This window comes from Pseudopodoces humilis, chromosome 3 (genome assembly GCF_049639895.1).
Source record: "Pseudopodoces humilis isolate 2021_Gansu_Grassland_sample_001 chromosome 3, ASM4963989v1, whole genome shotgun sequence".
Lineage (NCBI taxonomy): Eukaryota > Metazoa > Chordata > Aves > Passeriformes > Paridae > Pseudopodoces > Pseudopodoces humilis.
In genome coordinates this window covers 7,783,063-7,804,662 of record NC_142202.1, presented here as the reverse complement: position 1 = coordinate 7,804,662, position 21,600 = coordinate 7,783,063, and the positions used below count along the sequence as shown (strand labels likewise).

At 36.8% G+C, this 21,600-nt stretch overlaps 1 protein-coding gene and 1 long non-coding RNA gene across 2 annotated transcripts in view; both read right to left on the bottom strand.

Annotated features, from left to right (window-relative positions):
* Window positions 1-1,007: 1,007 nt before the first annotated feature.
* Window positions 1,008-21,600, bottom strand: part of PPP3R1 (protein phosphatase 3 regulatory subunit B, alpha) — a 39,141-nt gene continuing 18,548 nt past the window's right edge. Inside the window, exons 2-6 of the mRNA XM_014254679.2 lie at window positions 15,732-15,771; window positions 6,966-7,142; window positions 5,476-5,535; window positions 4,567-4,751; window positions 1,008-3,168 (exon numbers count right to left, since the gene is read on the bottom strand). Coding sequence (XP_014110154.1) covers window positions 3,121-3,168; window positions 4,567-4,751; window positions 5,476-5,535; window positions 6,966-7,142; window positions 15,732-15,771 — 510 coding nt within the window. The 3' untranslated portion in view covers window positions 1,008-3,120. The remainder of the gene's footprint in view (window positions 3,169-4,566; window positions 4,752-5,475; window positions 5,536-6,965; window positions 7,143-15,731; window positions 15,772-21,600) is intronic.
* LOC148184568 (uncharacterized) lies at window positions 16,197-21,348 on the bottom strand. Its single transcript, XR_015772187.1, has 3 exons — window positions 20,828-21,348; window positions 17,930-19,761; window positions 16,197-17,517 (listed from the first exon to the last, which is right to left on the bottom strand). It is a non-coding gene; the product is annotated as an uncharacterized LOC148184568 (long non-coding RNA).

The following is a 21,600-nucleotide window of genomic DNA, read 5'->3' as shown; positions in this document are numbered from 1 at the left end:
CCAGAGCACCAACAACTAAGGTCCCGTGTGTCTCCTCCTTAAAATATTACATAAGTAGCATAATGCAGCAAAAGTAGGGGGAGAAATTGGAGTGACCAGTCCCAGTATGACTTTAAAATGGACCCTCTTCTAAGGTGCCAGGCAACCTTCTGCAAAGTGTTTTGCAAAAAAAATGATTCAGCTCAGGCTTGGGAATGAAAATAAACTGAAATGAGATGATTAAACGCACAAGGAAATTGAGTAAACATTTAGGTCAATGTCCAAATTTCCAGAATAGCACTTCACAGTATGGGATTATCACTACAGCCAAACTGATTCAGTCCTTCAGTTGCCTGCAAATTTAAGCCTTTCTGGAGTTACCTCTTAACACACAGAATTTAGCAGTCTGAGCTATATGTAGATGTAGACAGCGTACACATTCCGAGCAGCTCCCAGTGCACATACCTGGTCACTGTGTTTTCTCTTCGTTGGCTGCTTATGTCATTTATTTCAATTAGCTTGAAAGATAAAAGAGTGAGGCAAGAGCACACAAAATTAATGTTTATCCTAAATGAGGTGCATACTGACACTAACCCAAAACAGCAGAAAGGTCCAAACACCTGCACCCCAAAGAGCACAGCACAGAGCTGCTGGGAAGGGCATACCTTTGCAAGGAGGCCAGCATCACCAGCACAAAGCTCAGACTTTTTCTGAGACAGGAACTCCATTCTCCACCTATGTTCATGTTAGGGTGGGACAGTTTGTTTTTTAAACCACTTTCTGCAAGGATTTCAAACACATAATGTTACCCACTTCGAACATTTAGCAAAGAGAACCAGATGTGCCTTTAAACAACCTCAACATGTCTTGAAACACTGAAATGAACCCTGGAGGTGTTCAGCAGACTGCACCTTGTGGAATTTTTCAGTAAATCTTAATCGAGGAGTGGACAAAAAAATATATACAAGTTTCAGAGCAAGGTGCAGAGCTGATTTAAGGTGAACAAGAAAGGTACTGAGCGCCCCAGCCAAGGTTCAAATATTTTATTTTGTATTCATACAGTATGAAGGTTCTTATAGTTCCCACAATATATGATGTAGCATGCAGAGGAAAAACTAAACATTCAACATAAATCATTTTTCCCCACACAAACTGAAAAAAAACCCCTCATCCCTCCCCTTCCAGTCCCCCTAAAGAAATAACATTAGCGCTAATTTCTATAATGCCAGCCAAGATATGCACAAGCAAGAAAAACTGAAAGCATTTGCTAAAATGTTTGTAACAAATACTTATGTACAAAAAATTCACAAAAGACTAATTCCCCCTTGAAGCAGAGCACATGGCAGTTGACACTGGAACAGATACAACCACTGGCTGGGATTATAAACCACGTACTGATCCAGAGGAAGAAAAAAGTTACATGTAGTGGAGATTTTTGTTTTGAACATTAACATTTACCAAAGTTTGGCAACATTATCTTTTTTAATTATGCAAATTATGTAAACAAGAGGAACATTTCAAATCGATCTACATGCAAAACTTCATGTCATGCAAGGACACTAAGCACCTGGATTTCTCTCTCACAGACAGAGCCCATGATGTGCAGCACTCAGTTGAAGGAACAGCTATGGCAGACAGGTGCTCGATTGAAGAGGTTCAGACAACCTGCACTTTCCACTGCTCATTATAAAACAATTTTTTTTAAATAGAAAAACTACTATACAGGAAAGATGTACTGTCCTAAAAAATCTAGCAAATGTTTTTCTTCCAGCCAATAGTACCACTGCAGAAAAGGGAAGGGATGATATAAAGTTGTAAAACATGGCTCGCTACTTTTATATCACACAAATAGATCAAGTTACCTTCCATTACAAATTATGATATGGACAAATCTAGAAAAAAAAAAAAAATTCTCCAGGAAAAGGACTGGAGAACTGCAAGAGGTATAAATTTAGATAGTGTGAAGTTTTCCTCCTCTATGGCATAGGTTAACAAGATTTCCCACCTGTATGAATCATATATACATATATATATATAAAATATTACCAGTTATTTAGCTACCTGTAGTATTTTTTAAATGCAAGGGGGAAAACTATCATGGGTGAAACAACAGAATTTAAGTGGCAAGAACATTTTATAATCTAAGTACTGTATAAAATAAGTAGATGGGAATCCTGCACAGTTATGTTGATCCTAATTTCATTAAGCTAAGCACAAGAGAAAATCATGAATGCATCTACCACCTTAAGCAGCTGTATCTAAACTGAACCCAGAACAGAAGAGTTGTCTTGGCTTCAGGACAGCTGTAACTGCTCCCAGTTCCTGGGTGACGAAATCTAACAGCCATCAAAGCATTCTGCAGTCACTATATGCACACGAGGACTAGTTCTTGGCAGTAGCATTAAACTATATTCTCATATTAAGTTGAACTGTACTAAGTTATTTAGCAAAGAGACACAGTCCCTGGTAATACATTAACAGGTATAAATAAACTTAGTCTCCCGTGTTACAAAAAAAAAAAAAGTAATTAAGGTGATTTAATAAGAAGCAATGCTTTGTCAGCCATTCAATATATAGAAACATCTGAACAGTCACAGGAAAGAGTTGACCTAAGACCCAAGTTAAAATTTTACATTCTTCTACTATATATATAAAACTGTGTGAAATAAAAGTAAGGATGTATATCCATATATTGAACTGTTAATATTCTGCTTGGCACTTTGTACTCTAGGTTTGTTTCTGAATCAAGTATATTAAATTAAAGCCCACCTAGCTACTACATATAGAAAGCTACATATATATCTATATATAAATACACACATATATATATATAGATAGATATTTCCTTGTTATAAAAGATGAAGAAAAATAAATTAAAAAGCCAACCCCTTCCCTTTCTCCGCCACACTGATATGCTCTTTCCATCTTTGCTGTCCTTCAGACTTTAAAGTGCTACACTGAGTTATTGAGAGAATAAAAGTTCAATAACACTTAGTTGGCTTCATGAGGCTCATGTTGGAAAATGTGGCTTCACAGAGAAAAATACTTCCATTTAAATACACAGAGAGCATTGCTGGACGTCTGGAGCAGATCTTCAGAGATGGAGAAGAAAGCAAAAGTGTTGGGTGGTGCCCTACAGAGTCACACATCTACGACCATCTTTTTGTGGATATCTAGGCCTCCTACAACCTGGGAGAAAAATAAGGTTCAGAAAGATGAGCACTGAAAGTTAGCAAGGTGCAAAGAACACATTCAATAGATGCATTGAGGTCAATAAAGGTAGTACCTCCTGGCCTCTCCAAACTGATTTACATTTTACAAGTACTGTGAGAGATTAAATTAATTACGTACAAACCAAGGTAGTTCAATATTAGTACAATTTACACGCTCAAGGGCCTGAAAACCATTGCAAATAACACCATTAGGCATTCCTCTCCATCTCATACTACAACCTTGTAGTATTTTTGTGTGTGTTAAGTAAAATGGTGACTTCTAGAACACCCTGAAGAACTTCTAGAACACACTTCCTAGGAAAAGGAAAGGGCCTTAGGAACAGCTGCAGGATTTCTGACAGGACTGCACACACCCAGGAAAGAATTACCAGTGTTCACAGGTGTGTGATCCATGCAGAACAGAAGGAAAAGAAAAGGTGCTATGTCAGAGGAACATTTTATAATGCAGGAACAAAATTCAAAGGCCTAATGGTATGTGCCAAAGACAACAAATGAAGAGGCATTTTTGTAGAAACGCAGCGCCAGATTCAGAGAGGATAAAACTCAAAAAGAATAAGAGGTTGTAGAACAGAATAGTGTCTTGTCAGGAGGTCAACAAAAACTGAAGAAATTAAAAGTAAGGAAGAGAAAAGTCCATCAGTAGCACAAGGCCAGAAGCCTGGGCAGAAGCCCAAAGACAAAAGAAGAGGCAACATCACATTTGATGGATGGCTGGAAGACAACAGCCCAGTGCAAGAAATAAAATAAGCAATGCACTAATCCAGGCATTTGCAGGCTGCAGCTCTAACTTCTTTGCAGACAAAATGTTTTTTACATGATGTCACAAAAATAATTAAAATTTTTTAAGAATCCCCAAAATGCAAACAAGAGAACCTTTTCACTTTATGAAAAGTGGGGATGGCAGATTTCCACCACCCCCCTCCCCTTCTTTTTTTTAGAACTCACATATTTTTTGAGTTATGAACAAGTTATGTTTGAACTGAAGTTGTAAATTCGAAGATGAGGACAAAAAGCAATGCCCAAACCATGCCATCAAGTGTATCTTCATTAATACCATTTAAAATCAATGTGTAAACACTCATTACTGCAATTTTCAAAGGATCAAGATTCAACGTGTCATTGACTTTTTTTGAGAAACTAATTTAAAACTTGCTGTCAGGTAATTAAATAAATATACCACATGGGTTGAAATCAACCCCTTCAAGCACTAAATGCTACATTTAAGTATTCTGATCAGTAAACCTCTAAGTTTTTAAAATGAACCTTTCAACTGTTTACTCTTTTTCCAGAGCAGCACTTGAGAGGTTTTATTTCTCTCTGTAAATGACCCAAGTTTTCTTTAGAAGTTACTTACAGCACAGAATTCTTCAAAGGATATTCTTCCATCACCATCCTTATCTGCATTAATTATGGTTTTATCTACAATTTGCTGTAACTGAGTGTCTTTGAGATTGTTCCCAACCATCATCTTCAGCACCTGGAAGAGCTCTCCATTTGAGATATAGCCATCTTTGTCCATATCATAAATGCGAAAAGCAACTGCAGAAGTAAAAAACAGTGATCAAAAATAAATCAACCAACCATTTGGTAGCAACTGTGGATGGAAAATAATACATACTCACTTTGGAAAACACCTGAAATTGTTTTAGCACCAGAAGTAAAAGCATTGTATGAACACCAAAAAAGAAAATCTTCCCCATCACAAGTAAAGCACCCAGGCAGCAAAAAAAAATTACAACCTTCCAGGAAACAGATCTCTCAAAATCCCATCTGCTGCAAACAACTTGGCATCAAGACTGAATTTATTTTTAAACATTTCAATCTTATTTATTGGAAGCAACATCCGTAACTGAACCTGTCTCTTTTCTACTCCTAAAAGCCTGGGTCTGGAGATGCACTTCTGAAACAAGAATTAATGCTTCCCTACTCTAAAAGCAAAGAATTAATTGAGAATTATTCTCAGATCCTGTAAGTTCACAGAACTATACAGCAAGCTGTTCTTAAGTGAATTTTTTTTTTTAAAAACAGAAAGCAACCAAAATTTTTCAGAAAGCAACCAACCTCCTTCAACCTTCTCTGCAGAAAAGGGTGCTAACAAAGCTTCACACAAATAAAGGACAAAATGTGCAAAAAGCTTACAATCTACTTTCATGATTTTGCACTCTTTACAACAATTTGGATTTGCCAGTTTCTTAATCTTAACTTACAAAAGTGTATTTCTGAGGATCAGAAAAGTTTTGTTAAGGAAAATCAAAATACTTACACCTCAACTTCTGTTCCTTATCTCCTTTGACACTGAACTGGGAGACTCCTTCTATAAATTCTAAGTAATACAAGGAAAACACGTATAAAAAGTGTTATTTTTTAATAAACAAGTCAGTATTCAGAAAATTTTAGAAACTGTAAAGCCAATCTAATCTTTAAAATTCTAAATTCTAAAATATTGTCTACCTTGTGACACCTAAATGTCTGCATACTTTTATATTTAATGCTCTTCAGTGGAGGAACCCCAAATCAAATGCAGCACTCACTAAACAGACTTGGTCAAACCAGGATTTAAGGAATTTTGTTGCTGGACCTTCACAAGAACCTGACAGAAAACTCTAAGATCTTTACTAAAGCTACTCCAATTGAGACTAATTGTACAACTCCTCTCAATACTGGTTTCTTAATGTAAAGAATTACATTGAAACTGAAAACTGCTTTTGAAGAATTACTAAAGTAATATTTTTCTCTAAAAAAATAGATTTTTGCCAACTTCCTGCTCCCACCCAAGAGGAACAACTCTTGATAACTGTATTAATCACAGCTCAATGTCACAGACAACATGATCATCATTGTTCATGACTATCTATTTTTAAGAAAGGAATTTTAAATAGTTCCATGCAACAATTACTGCTTCCAATCAAAACATTCTGGCTACACTTCAGCTATCTCTGTAGATATTTATGGGGTTTTGCAAAGGTTAGCAACTCTTGTATATTAATACATTATTTAAAATGTCAGTCTGTCAGTATAAATAAGATTTAAGTACTTACTCCAATTTAAAAAAAAATGCAAGACTGATTAACCTTCTCCAGCCATAAGCAACAAGAAATACTAATTATTACCTTGGACAGAAGTTACAAACATTATCACTTCTAAAGGTCAGACAGTGTTTTAAGATAAACTAGTGATGAAGATTATAGCTTGCTAACCCTTTTAAAGATGAACATTTAAAATAAGTCTAAAATTTTGAGAAATGTTCTAAATCAAATCTTCTGGGTTGTCTGAATATTTTTTTTCCTTCAAGTGTCAATCTAAGATCTATCTAAAAAGCATCCCATATAAGAAGTATCAACAGAAAAACCTGGGCTCCTTTCTATTTTCTAAATACTCCAAAGGACAGATTTCATTTGGATATTTAGATAAATACAACTTATGCAGCAACACACCACTTAGCCTAACACACTTCCTTCTTCTCCTCAGCATTAAAATTAAGAATCTAAATTGGTGTACTTTAAGAGATATTTAATGAGTAGTCCTCAGTCAGCAAGACCTTAAAGGCAATTACTAAACAATCTGCTCTTTTTAACATTTCACTCCAAAGTTCCCTAATGCAGAGAAACTAGTTTTACTGATATTTACTTTCACTAGGATTTAGTACGTTATTTTAGCAAATTTTCCTCATCTCTCCTCTCTCAGATGAAGAAAAACATGAAAGCTCTAGGAATTCTGAAGTACCACCACCTGTCACAGAACACTGTGCCTTACCTTTGAAATCCACTTCTCCATTGCCATCTGTGTCAAATATATCTATTACTCGCTGTACTAATGGGTTCTGTTGCAATTCAGGTAAAGACATGAACTCCTCCACGCTCAGAGAACCAGAGTTGTCCAAATCAAGCTTCTTGAATCTCTTTCCTAGTCGTTTTATCTCATCAGCATCAACTGAAATGAAAAACAACCCCATACTTAGAAAGGCTTCAAGTAAACCCTTTGCAGTTAAACACAAGGCACATTTCATTAATTTCCTGCAAAATTCTCTCCTACTTTACTGTAACTATTAAACCCCTATAAAGGTACCATGAAATTCTGAAGCAAAGACAGTTTTATTTTAAATAAGACTTACCTTTTTTTCTCCCTGCACCTGCCATAATACAGCTATTAGCCTTGTGACTCACTGAATACCACATGCTGACACAACATTTTGAAGGATTGAGGATGCTTAGCTAGTTAGTTCTTAGTCAGCTCTTACAAATACCATTTATGAAGAAATCAAGGAAGAGACCAAGTGTTCTCTGAAGGAGCTAGCATTATGTTTACACTAGACTAACAGAATATGTTAGGACAATGACAAAAGATAATTATATTAAATTATATTCAACTTATTAGCAAAACTAGTGTTTCTTCAGCACACTGAACATGAGATCTCCTGGGATAAGTGTCAAGTTAAGCAGGTTAACTGTCCTACTGTTGACCAGTTATCTCTCACCTACTCAAAACATCCCTCTGACTGACCTAAAATAATTTTTCCTCTCCATTTCCAGACAGGAAACAGATACACCTGTAGCCACAACCTGCACACAGCTTTTTTTTGTCCCAGAAATTAAAGTAGATTCAGGTTGTGCAGCAGCATGTCTTCATCTAATCTCTTCAAATTTATAGAGAATCTCAATTAAAGCATACACCTAGTACCCTATTTTACACATCTCATTATGCCAAGGATAGACTAAACCTGTGAATCCATAAACACAATTAAATGCAATCTTGTACGTTGCTACTGCCGAAAGGCTTGAAAAAATTTCCCCAGAACAACCTGATAATATCCTGTCAGCAGCTCCATTTACAATATCCCAGTCTGTTCACATGTTGCTCACCATTTTTGGCTATAAAGGAGAAACTGGGGTTCTCAGGAATCCTAGAAGAAGCTCAGCATAGAGCAAACTACAGCAAACAGACCTTGCAGAACCTAAGGCTGCAAACTCCCCCTACCAACCTCCTCCTTAACCTGAGCAATTCCTTCAGTATTTCTTAGCTCCATTTAGTAGTGTGTTTACTGTAATAGTAACAAAAATTGTATCCTATCTTCCACAAGGCACATACCTCCACCTGATCCATTTCACATCACATTTGCACATTCTTAGGCTTTTGTAAAAGTGCAGCATAAACCAAACAGCTCTGAGTCCTTTCAATACATAAGGTCAGCCAGTCTGCAGAGCTTCATGTTCTGAAACTGCAGCCAACTCAAAATCGTGATCCTCTACCAACAGTAACCAACTTCCAATTCAATTCCTTCCTCAAAACCTTCCATTGTTTTTTTTGTCTAAAAACCAATGAGACACAAATAGAGTCCTCACTGTATTATTTCAGAATGAGAGAGAGCCTGAGAGAAGTCCAGAGGCACAAGATGATTTTTCTGACGCTCTGCAGTCAGTCTCAGTTACTGCTTGCAACTGCAGAGACAAAGGGTAAAAACCAGTGTACAGTCCCAGAATAATCTTCTCTTTCCTCTGCCAGAAAGTGACAGACCTGATTCTGCCTCTAGGGCTATAAAAGCAAGACTAAACATAATTTGCTTCCCTCGGTTTCTAGTAAGCAGTGTGGTATTTCACACAATTAACCTCTCGACTGCTCTGAAATATTCCTTTTACCCCGGTTTGTGCAGAAGCCTTGAACGTGACTGGAGGTGTACCCTGGACAGTGCAACGCCACAGCAGGGGCAGCAGCACATTGCACAGCTACCCAGGAACCTCTCTAGAGGACACAGAAGGAGATAGAGTACCATATAGTAACCTGGATGTAGAACATCATCATGTGACTAAAATACAGTATTAAAGAGGAATGGCAAAGCAGAGCTCCACAGGCAATTTTAGGAGCTCCATCAGCACAAAATGCTGCTTCCCATCAATACACTGAAGGTATTTTCCAACTTTTGCCTCTGTACACAGAAACTCTTTTGCTTCCATTCATCCTTGATCCCAGTCCTACCAACTGGACAACTACTGGGCCCACCCCATCTTAATGCAAAGACAGCACCTTGGAAAGCTGCAAATGTGGGAACTTCATTTTTAGTGCAAGCTCTACTTGCAACTCACATAGAAAGAGTTGATACCCTCAAAAAATCCTCACAGCAAAAGCATTTGAAAAAGCATAAAAATATTAAGGGTGGCTTATCACAGTACCTATGTGTTTTACTACCTTGTAAAGTAAGTGTAGGAATAGACATAATTTATACCCTTATTACTTCACTTTAGAACAACTAAACAGCAAACTCGAAGTATTGTCTATGGTGTATATACTGTCAGTTTCTTACCAGAGTAGTGGAATCTCACTTCCAGTATTAACAGAAAAACTAATCTTTCCATATGGTCATTCTAAAGCCTCCTAAGCAACCTAAACACCTTCATAGTTCTGCAATTTCACAAAATCACAATGGAGAAAAATGACAGAAGCATTAACACAGCTGGATCTCTTCTCCCTTGCCACAAAAACTAATGAGTTAATGAATTGCAAGTTCTGTAACATTTCCAAGTAACACATAAACTCCTAAGAACCAAAATACAGCATTTCATTTCACAAATTAGGATGGAAACACAGAGCTGCCTGGGTAACACCATTTTCTCACAACCCAGAGTTCACACTAAAGAAAGTCTTATTTCATTACTTCTGTTCCATTTCCTGCTTTGGGAGCTCAAGTCCATGCCATTTTTCCTCACAAATATAAGAGCAAAGACTGGAAGTGACACCCAGAGTTCTGTCAATGGTCTGCTATGAAGTGGAGCTAATTAGCACACATACAAGTCACTCACACACGGCTGCACAGCTTAAACTGGCACAAGCTGGCACAAAAGACAGACAAGCCCAACTTTGCCATTGCAGAAAGACATGCTAAGAAAACAAACTGTTGTCACAAAGGTATTTTATCTCGAGTTAATGTATCTCCAGCAGGAACTACCAATACTACAAAAAATGTTTTCTTGTGGCATTCAGAAACTATTTCACAGAACACAGTATTAACAAGCAATGCTGCTCTGCCATCATGTGCTGGGCACAAGAACCACTGTTGGGTTAACCAGCCTCGCATTTGCAGTTAACAAGGTCCTTAAATTCAAAAGCTAGCAAGTGTAAGAGAAGAAATTTTGTTTTGTTTTAAAGATTGTAGGCAAGGAGGTCAAGATTATGGATGACAAAGATAAGAATCAGATCACAGGAAGGGGAGGAGGTTGCAGAGGCTTGTAGGGCTCAAGAATGTTCGTGTTTTGCTGAACTGTAACAAAGCAACAGCTGCCGCAATAATGAAATTAAGGATACTTGAAAAATGTTAATTACTCTTTCTCCACATATACACACATCCAATTTCATAGCTCATACCAGCTCAACTTCAATGCACAGTCCAGGTACAAACATCTGGAAACAGTTCCTACTAGAAATGGGATTACAAATTTCTCATTCTAAACCTTGAAACATTCAAGCAAAGGGTTTGCCTGCACTGGAGATCTGAGAAAGGTTCTTTTCTTAAGGGGCAAAAAACCAAAAAAGGTCAAAAAACAGTACTGAAAAAAATTAGCATCTCTGCCAAAAGCTGACCAAATAGTAAACTCTTCCAATGTTCTGTTTCTGGCAATTGACACACCATGAATGACAGTACTTGCAGGAGGAAATAATGAAAAAGCAAAGTAAATGCCGGACTAAGAAAATTTTCTTTAATAGTTCATGAGCACATAAATGTCTGTTCCTAATGGATGTATCTGGATAAACATGACATCACTGTGTTCATAACTGACTTTTACCAGAATTTAGTATCAGAACCTCATTATTTTTCCTTAAATATATTGCAGGCACCTCATCTCCCGTTAAATCCTTTCCACAAGCTGAATTTTAAAAAGCTTATGCACTTGAAAAAAAATTATATTTCAGTAGCATCTTTGTCTTCATAGAACAGCTTTAAGATATAAGAATGCAAATATAAAATTAGGGATGAATACATCACAGTATAATATGCCTTAGATTTGCATACCTTCTGTCTATTCTTTCTTCAGTTCAGAGTCTTCATTTCTGGTGACTCTCCCTGCCTATGCTGAGTTTACCTAACAACTATGTAGGTCTTCTGGGGATTAATGCTTGTTTCTTCATTCTCCTTTGGATTTTTTAAAGGAAAACAGCATACATTTATGTGGAACAGCAGATTTCAGTAATACCTTATTCATTTTTTGTTGATATTATCTCCCAGAATGAACATATACAACAGTTCCTATCCAAGATGGATGCTCCCCTTTTTTACAAGGCCTTTATTTTCCTTGTCCTTATCAACAGACTTTCTTAAAATTCCACATAGTTCTCACTGAAGAACAGAGCATTGAATTAAATTTTTAGTCTGAACAAAAAATATGACTTTGTGCCCACACAAACTCTCTTAAGTTCTGCTGGAAATGCAAGGCACAAGCTAGTTCAGATCAAGGGAAAGCTGAGCTGAGAGGACTGACGGTGGCAGTAGCAGACAGAATTTAAGAAGACCAGCTCAGGAGACCAGGACAGATAGAAACACTAGGAACTCCACGTCCACAGTAGTGTAAAAAGGCAGTAACACCACTGAGGCAAACCAGGAGGACTGAGCTTTGTTTACACTGTTTGAGGCAGAGTTTGCCTGTGACTCATCACCACAATGAACAACCCTGAGCATTCCTCTCCCTCAGATCTGAATTAGCCATTTTTGTGTTGTGCTCCCCAGCTCACAGGGGGCTTTGTGCTTCCTATGCCTTCCACCAGAATCTGACACTATCCCATCAGCTTGGCTCTGATGCCTGAGCTTACAAACTTACTAACTGGCTGGAAATAATAACTGCTAAGTGCTTTTCTTTAAAACCCTCTCTTGGCAGCCATGTAAAACACCAAATTCTGCACTGTTCTAAACCACGTAGAATTATTTATGTTTATTTCATAATACATTTTGAATCTTGTTCCCCTTGTAATTAACATAAGGTGGGTGTTAAATAGTTCTGGGGTTTTTGTTAAAGAACTATCAGTACTTTCAAAAGATTCCTCTTCTATCCAAGTATTAAAATTCTTAGGGCCAACACCTGCTTCATCTCTTGAATTTGTTTGCATACATCTAAAAATATGATGAATCAGGTTAAAATGCTTCCAAGAAACTACATGCAAATGCTTCCCCTCACTCCCATTTTAGTGCAGGAGCCTTATCTCCCAGTTGCTCATTTTCTAATATGCTGATCCACACCACTGAGCTCCTCAACTTCTTCCCCCAGCACAGCAGTAGAGGATGATCCATCAGATTTTAAAACAACTCTGTTTCAAATTGTTATGCACCCAACAATCTCAGATAAGACTGTAAAAACTATTAAAGTGGCAACTCAAAAAGCTTTATTAGAAGCCAATTCCACTGTGCTCTATCTTGAAAACTGTAATTTCAGAAAAGAATTTAATACTATTTTTTCCAGTTAACATAAAGGTACATAGCTTTCTATTAATGTAAGAGCCAGAAGTAAAGAATGCCCTAAAACTACAGGTTTCTGAAATCCACTACACTCAGTGATGCTTTAAGAGGATAATTGCTTATGTATTAAGAAGCATGGTACATCCATTGCTGCAGAGCACATAATATACACACAGACATCTGCAAAAAGTACAGACCTTAGAAAAGCTGTACATCTCTCAGCAATTAGGTGCTGAGCACTTCTGAAATCCATAATGTTTACCCCTGTATTTAAAAGGCTGGCTTTTCAGAAACTCTTAGAATATTGGTGCAAAGATTTAACTAATAAAAGCCAGATCAGAGTGTGGTCACAGAGAGCCCCATTTCCACTGATTTTTCAAATATGAAATCATTATGGACAAGAATATTGCTAAGGTATTAGGAGAAATTTTAAAATCAAACATGTTCTGAAATTAATTTTAAATGTTTCCAGACTAACCTTCCCCCAGAAGAATGTATTGCAGAGATCTCAAAATAAAACAGAGCTTCAGCAAAACTTGCACCTCTACCTACGGTCTCATCTGATTCACAAATATAACGTTTCAGAGTAGCAACTAAGTCAGCCATTTCAGTTTTGGAGATCACATTTCAAAAAGATGACGCCCTTGAGAACACATTCAACCACTTGTCTTGTATATGCTTACACACAGCTGGCCTAATCCTTTTCATGACTTCAGATGTGTCAATTACAATTTCCTAAGTTAGATACTAGTCCTTCTTATCCTAAAATCTAAACACTCTACAAAAGAATGTTTATATTAAAAATACTACACCATAAACTATTCTTTACTGGATAACAAAATAGTTTTTTCTGTATCTTTTTGCTATAATAAAATTTTCTTACAGATAATTTGACAGATTCTGGCTGACATCAATTCTTCACCAGGGAAAGCAGTGGTAGGTTTTCAGTAACTTCTGGTACAGCATAGCTAAGAAACAAAACCAAACCACTTTAAGGAATCCAACAACACTAAATCACCCAGTGAGAAGAACCAGTGTTCTAAAATGAAAGGTCAAAAGAATATGCTTGACTATTTAATGGTGTGCATCCTCTCCTTCATTCAGTATCCTGAATTTGCTTCACATAACTGCCAACTTTAACACAAAGTTATTCTTATGAGACACTAAAGTAGCAACTGTAGCACCAAGCAGAGGTTATGACCCAATGCCTCCATGCAAACAGCATTAATACATTTTTACTAATTGGCAATCTTCAAAAGATGAAAATTCAAAATTCCTATCAGATGACCTTCAAAAACATCATCTGGTCTTGCCTTGAAAGCTTTAGATCTATCAGTAACAATTTCTGGGAAGCAGCAGGAACATTTAACATTTGAAAAATGATGTGAATGTCTACTTCGTGGACCTGCTTCCAGACATACAGCTGTGCACATCTGTGCTCAAAACCCCCAGTTTTAGAACATTGAGGCACACAGGAGCTTTAAGCACAGCCCTATCACTGCAGTGGCTGGCCCACCCAAGCAAAGGGACAGTGATAACTCCATTTTCCTGGTGTGTATAGTTATGTTGCCCAGGGATACAGCTGAACTTTTGCTGTGAGAAAGGCCATCAGAGCAGAAGAAACTTTAATCATGCAAAACTTCACATTTAAACAACAACAGCCTCAACATATGGTTTAACCACAGAATGTAATGTGAAAATCCTCACCTTCTCTGCAATCAAAATGGGCAAACAAGCTCAGTAATAAACCTTTAGGCTGCCCATTGCTACCAATGAATATAGCTTGTCCTAAGAATCAGAAGTTAAGGATGGAGATGCTTACAACTCTGACATTGACATGGCTAACTAAAAAAAAATCATTCTTCAGAAACCAGTTTGTCTCTAACAAAACACTGACCAATACAGCAGTAATGTAAGATTGAGATATATATGTATACTATTCAGGAAAACACTACTGAAGTCTTCATCAAATACAAAACTCCAACCAGATACTTGCATTTAACAAAATATACTGAGAGCATTACACAGCTATGCACTGCTGTGGATGATATTCTCAAGTGTTTGCAAACTTATGACTCAAATTAGAATTCAGGTAGATGCCCCTATTAGGCACACAGGACTTGCAAATTACCAGCTAAAGCCTCATGTCTGAAAAAAACCCCACATTTAGACAAAGACTTCTACATGACTATCTGCTTTCTATTACAGTTTGAGTTATGAGAGCCAAAGGCCAGCACAAGCACATGACAAGCATTGTGAAAGAAATCCAGAAAACAGTCTCTCTCTTTAAGAGCTACCCTGTTTAAAAACAAGATCTGATTCACCCAAGGTAAGGAATTTTATGAAGTGGTTCAGAAGACACATACACATATCTACATACACTTCAGGGCTGAAGAAAATCATTCCATAGGAAAGGCAACTAAGAATAGGTACACTTAGCACAACACCACAAGAACATTACACAAGAAAACCCTTTCTTTGGTCAGCTTTCAGCAAAAAATACTTTGTCATTTTTACAGGGTAGACTAACCCCATGAGATGGAGCAACAAATTTTATTCTCACATGGCCAAAAGCAAGTAACACCAAGTGGGTTCTCACCTAACTGCTTGGCTGCAAGCACACACAGGAGAAAAACAAAGCTCATTTGGTCTCAACTTCTCCTTCCTCTGAGGGCACAAAGCCAGTTAATGCAATATACTTCGCTCCTAACACATCACAGACTGCACCATGAGCTGCTCCATATCCCTGAGGAACTGGCACCAGGACTGATGGAAAAGCCCCACTGGCTGAACTACACTTCACCCTACAGACATCAAGACTATCATAAGTTTTTTTTATATTCTAATGGAAGACTCAAAGAAAACCCTCAAAACTTGAAGTGATTTTTGTTTTAAAGATGGACTGATTTTTGATTTTACAATCTAACAGCAAAAACTGTATTATTTCCAAAGGTAATTTTTAACCTTTTAATTTAATTATTTTGGTTAGTATATAAACTGCATACCATACATGGAAACTGTACATATCAAGCCCCAAACAAAATTCACTTCTGTAACAATACAGTGTAGCAATTAAAAAAACTTACAGTGCGAGCACATTTCCAAAGGGTAGCTTGCCTCATTTCCCTGAAACACAACAAGAAAAAAAGAGCAAAGTTGCAATTACTCCCAAATTAGCTTTGAGGAACTGTTTACATTTCAGCATTGCAAAAATCTCAGGCAATACAAGTTACATTGTTATTCAAAAATATGTATTTCAGACCCAACAGTCATAAACAGTGTTTTATTTGGATAGATCTATGTTACCAAAACAAAAAAAAATATAAAACCATTAAGAGGTCTCCTTAAATGAGAATTCCCATGAAAATGTCAGTTCACATAATTATAACAAGAACTTCAATCCCATATTCTAAACTCAGAAAAACAAACTCACTACTTATATATTGAGCAAATGCTACTTTTCAAGTTAAAAACATTTAATTTCAAAACTTCACAAAACCTGCTTTACCGTTTTATTTCATATGCAGAAGCAGACGCGTCCTTACGAATTCCGATGACAAATCTTATCAATTTGCTTAAGAAAACTGTATCAAGTTTTCTTCCCTGAACAACCTGCCCATTCCCCCCAAAAAGGATTCACACAGCAAGAATCAAGCAAAAGAAGAGCTTTACATGACCACAAACTCAGACATAACAGCTTTACATTTAAATATTTTTGTAATGTACTATGTTAATATGTTCCTGCTTTATAACTGAACGGAAAGTCAAACTAAGACTTTAAATCCCTGCTACACAACAACACAGTAATAGCACAAAAAACTTAAAACTTTGAGGGTATAAACACTAAATTTGTACACATGGAAATTAGCATTAACTACTGCAATATGAACGCAAAAAACCCACAGAGTTTGTATTTTCCTCCAAATGCCTCACTTTGAGCCAAAGATCACAACACACACATGCTTAATGACTTTTCTAAATCCATTAGCAAAGGTGCAGCCAGATAACTGAAGAGATTCATAACCACTTTCAAAACTAATGTTTTTAAGGGAGTGTGTTACATAAGAAAACAAAACGTATTTCAGATGTGTCTAAGACAATCTATTCAGCAGTAATTCTCTTATAGTGTGGAGTACAAGGGATTCCACAGCTGAGCACTTGCAAAGAAAGGCTCGTCAAAATAATATAAAACTGAACAGATACAGAGAGATTACTTGACAGAAGGCAGGGGGAAGAATTACTTTTAGCCTAGAAGTTAAATGTGACTGCACTTCCTAATTAGAGCAAAAAGGGGCAGAACAAACATCTCATGAATCTAAACATGTCCAAGAGGAGACGTGGTGGTGGTGTTGTTGTTGAGGGGAATTGTTTGCATTTTTTCATCTCAGAAACGCTTTCACTTTGCTTATCCCCCACAATCCACAGGCACTCTTGCTTCTTTAAAAAATGTTCATGCATTTGCTTTCTAAGTAGGGCAGCAAAAGGTACAGCCTTAATGTCTTCTCCAATGTCTACTTAGAACAAGACAAAGTGGCAGAACAGAAATGTAGATGAGGACCATCAGGCCACAAAAACCTCAGAAGCTCAGCAGGGATGTTCTTCAGACAAACTAATTGAACTGTGGCAGGCAATCCAGGAGAGCAGTGCCACGTGGAAATATTGCACGGAACCCAACCAAAGTCTTAGGATAAACAGCAAAGACTAAAACAGGTAGCAAAAGGCTAGTGTATGCATATGACTATAAAAGGGTAGGGAATCTAAAACGGGAGAAAGCAGAATTTTGAGACAAGAAGAAACAGGAACCAGGGGATCCAGCTAGGCTGCTCAAGACACGAGGTCATGAAGAGGCAAGAAAAACACCAGACTGGAAGGCTGCAAATTAAAGGAGAAAGTTGAATTAAAACCAGTGCATTTATGCACATGCACACAAATATACAATCTTAACTACTACTGCTCTTTTGGGCATTTACATCCTTGTTCAGGTCTTGGGAGAAAATTAATTTCTGGTACGGGCTGCCTATAAACACATAAAATGCTTCTGAAAACTGAGCAGGACAAAATGAAAAATTGAGAATAACTGTTTCCAGTTCATGAAATGAGTAAGTGTAATGTTTATAAGGAGCCTTACTATACATTTAGATGCACATGCTAAGTCATAAGCTAGTTATCTAAACGGAGTAGCCTAAAAAACGTATTTGGAGATCAGAGAAAAAAGTGAATAAACTTCAGCTTAGCTTTTCTTTGAAACGGCTATGGCTAAAAAAAAAGTGTTCAGAATACTTACCTATCCAGGACTGGATCTTGAATATCTAAAAAGGTAGAAAAATCTAGTAAATTACAATGTAAAAATTACATGATTATTCAACATTTTCCACATAGTATTTAAGCAAAGTATTTTAAAAAGTAGTTACCTGCTATTGATGTGTTGAATATTCATCTTCACAGGAGAATCCAAAATTCTTGTAAGATTCAATAGGAGGTTGATGGGAGGTGGGGAGTGTGTGTGGTACAAATAAACATCTGAACTACTCATGCCAAAATTCCTGTTTATACTGCTGTGACCTGGACAAACACAAAGATGGTGCTCTATACCAAAGCCTTGATCTTCAGAGATTAAGAGGAATGATTTGGTTTCCGGAGCAGGCATTTTTATCCTATTCCATCAGCAGCAGTACAAGACGGTTGCTTACTTGCCCCCAAATACAATCAGGAAGTGTATATGCTCTGAGACAGGAGATAAACCTTGTAACACAAGCACTAAGCTGGCTGAATATTCTGGTTGCTTAAGAAGCAAGGACTGTTTAAGAATAGACAGGCAGTTAAGTAAAATGGAAGGTCTAGAGTCATATCCACATTCAGGTGTTCAGAAAAAAAGTAGGGAGGGAAGCACAGCTATAAGACATCAGTAAGTATCAAACAGACCCTCTAAGTAAAAGGAAAGAAACTGGATACACATTTTTATCTGTACAGTTTTAATGCAAACAATTACCAAATTTTAGCACCAGATAAGGAAGCATTCTAAAGAACGCTGAAAAATATTCTTTGTGATTGAGTGCACTAACAGAAAATTTGAGTTACTGCAAATGATCACTATAATTATACACCTTATTCATTAAAGTAACACTGCATTTACACTTTATTTTATAGTTTTAAATTATACTAATCTATAAAGACCAAAGCCAGTGTAAAACTCCAAAGCTGTAATTTCATCTCCAATATAAAAGTTCATTTATACAAATGCATCTGAGTCACAAGGTTCTGACACAGCCCTAAATTGTCAATTTTAAAACCTCATTATAATATTAGTGTTTCCTGACAGATATATCTTTATCATACCTCACAAAAAGTAAGAGTATCTGCTCATATACACTATTTCAGCACATTCAGAAACCAGTGACACGTGGTTTGTTGAAGAAATGCAGCTTTTACAGAGTCAACGCTCCACAAGAGATTTACTTGGCACCTACGCCCAGTGTAGAACATGCCTTCCTCAGCTGCATCTGGGTATCCCAACCAGACTGCTGGAACTCCACTCTCTCCCAAGCTGCATCAGTAGAAAAAGCAGCCGAGATACTACAGATACTTTGAATACCCTTATTCTTTTAGACTAGTCTTGAAATTTTCTTAAATGCTGTTAGAAGCCTGTGAGTTAATTCCCAGTTAAACAGACACAAAAATCACAACTTGTTGACAGAAATAATTACAGATAAGGGAAAAGTCCAAAATCTACTAATGGAAGGCTGACCCAGTTCTGAGTATTGCAGAAATACCAGTTTCCTAGAGAGAAGTCAAAACACATCACAAAAGGAGCTGACGTGACACATAATGTGTTCCTTTAAGAACAAAAGTAGGTTTTGCAATTTTCTACTAAGTATTCTTTTCTCCTTTCAGCAGCTGTGCCTTTTTACTAGGTAAGAATAACCTCTTAATGGACTTTAGTTATTATACCTTCTGTAAATTATAAATAAAAAAGTCTTTGTTGATTTTTTTTTCCCCTGGCAGTTATTTCAAATACTAATCACTCTTCTTAAGATCAGTTTTATACATGCTGCTCCAAGGTACAATAGTTAAGGCAATTATCTTGACAAGTTTCCTGTTAGTGAAAGACATGAAGATCTATGGATAGAAAATAAAAAAGGAAATTAGCAATTAGCAAAATTAGTAACATAATTTCAATTCTTAGCTGCAGTTGTTTATACAAAACGGCTTGTACACAGACATCACACTGCAAAGCAGTTCTTCAGCATATATTAGTAGAACACTGTTTCTAGGTCTGATTATGCATTTCTTTTCTGCATGATGTGCATTTTTCTGAAAATAGTTCAGAGAGATAAATCACAGCTTTAACCCTCAATTAGTTTTCTTTTTTGCCTTTTTTTTTTTTTTTTTTTTTTTTATAAAAGCAGAAAATGTGTTTAAATGTCAGCAAACCACAATTTCACCTTAGGACTAATCTGAAATTTAGCCCTCCAAAGGGGGTGGGAGGGTGTGTGAGTCACTACAAATGAAAATTAATTCCTGGACAGTCTAAAACATTAGGTTCTTTCAAAGATTCTGATTTGTTTCCACAGCCAGGCAGTAAATTCAACAAGGAGCAAGACTGGTCTCCTGACCTCTTTAGTTCATGTACAGGAGTAGTTGACCAAGATTTACTACTTTCTCCAGCAGCACACAAAAGCAACGCAAGATGTTCATCCTTGTAAATTGCCTTAAATTTGACAACTGCCTTGTCACAGCACTGGCTGTTCCACCTCTGTCCTAGATGCTCCTGCATTTGTGTTTTTAATGCAAGGGCACCTCTTGGGGTGTTGGCAACACACTGTATGTTGTGCTTCTTGCATCTGCTTCTATACCTTCTACACTACTTATTACCACTGTCAGCAAAAGCAAGAAACTTCAGCAGGCAGTGAAACAATCCAAGTCATGTCAGCTGGGGACCAGAACTAGGCATTATCAAGATAGCCAACTTCAATTCTTAAGTTACAAAAACGCTGTTTTCCATTATCCCTTACTACAACACAAAATAATGGGAGTATTAAAATGAAAGATGGAAACAGCTAGCAGCTCACTTCTACGGAGAGTCCACAAGACCCTCCTCCCTGTTCCACAAACACACAAAATGTTTCTCTGTCTTTCCTCATTCTTCTCCCTACCACCAGAATTAATGATTGATGACAATTACCTGTTGCAGAGAATTCTTCCTCCTCCTTCGAGCTCATTTTCCATGTATTGTCGCTTTCATAAAGCTTTAAACAATGAAGAACTCCTTGGTGAAAAGAAGTTTGATTTGGTTGGGTTTTTTTTAACGATCATTGTTTAACAAATTACTAGAGCTTTGGCTGTCAGAGGTTGGTATTCCTCACTAAAAAACAGCAAGCAAATAGGCAAACTAAAAATGATGGTATGCGTTTTCATGGCTCTAGAAATTTCTGCATGAATAGGACATGCCACACAGACACATCTACAGTGTTTAAAATAAATTTCACACAAAGCCCAGGAAGCTTTAAGCCGCTTTAATATTTGAATTTCTGAATTAAATGTTGGTCACAAAAATATACAAGATCTCACCTATTGTAATTTATACATTTTATAGGGAATTTACCAGAGAATTAAAACAGTAAAAGGAGTTTACCAGAGAGCAGATGAAAGACATACAAAGTTTCTGTAGACACCACAAAAAATACGGCTTAAAACAACAAAAGCAAGAACGAGATTTCAGTCAAAAAAAAGCAGCAAGAAAAATACTTTAATCTTCATAAAGAGTATGAATATACTTATACTTTGCCTTTTTTGTTAAATTCAGTAACAAAATTCAGTAACAAAAAGAAAAAAAAATTCAAAAACCCTTGAACAAACTACTCAACACAGGAATGCTGTATCAGTCCAAGAGGAGTCTATGAATCAAGAAAAGTATGTCACTGATTATCTTCTATTTAACAGAAATATTCAATTTAT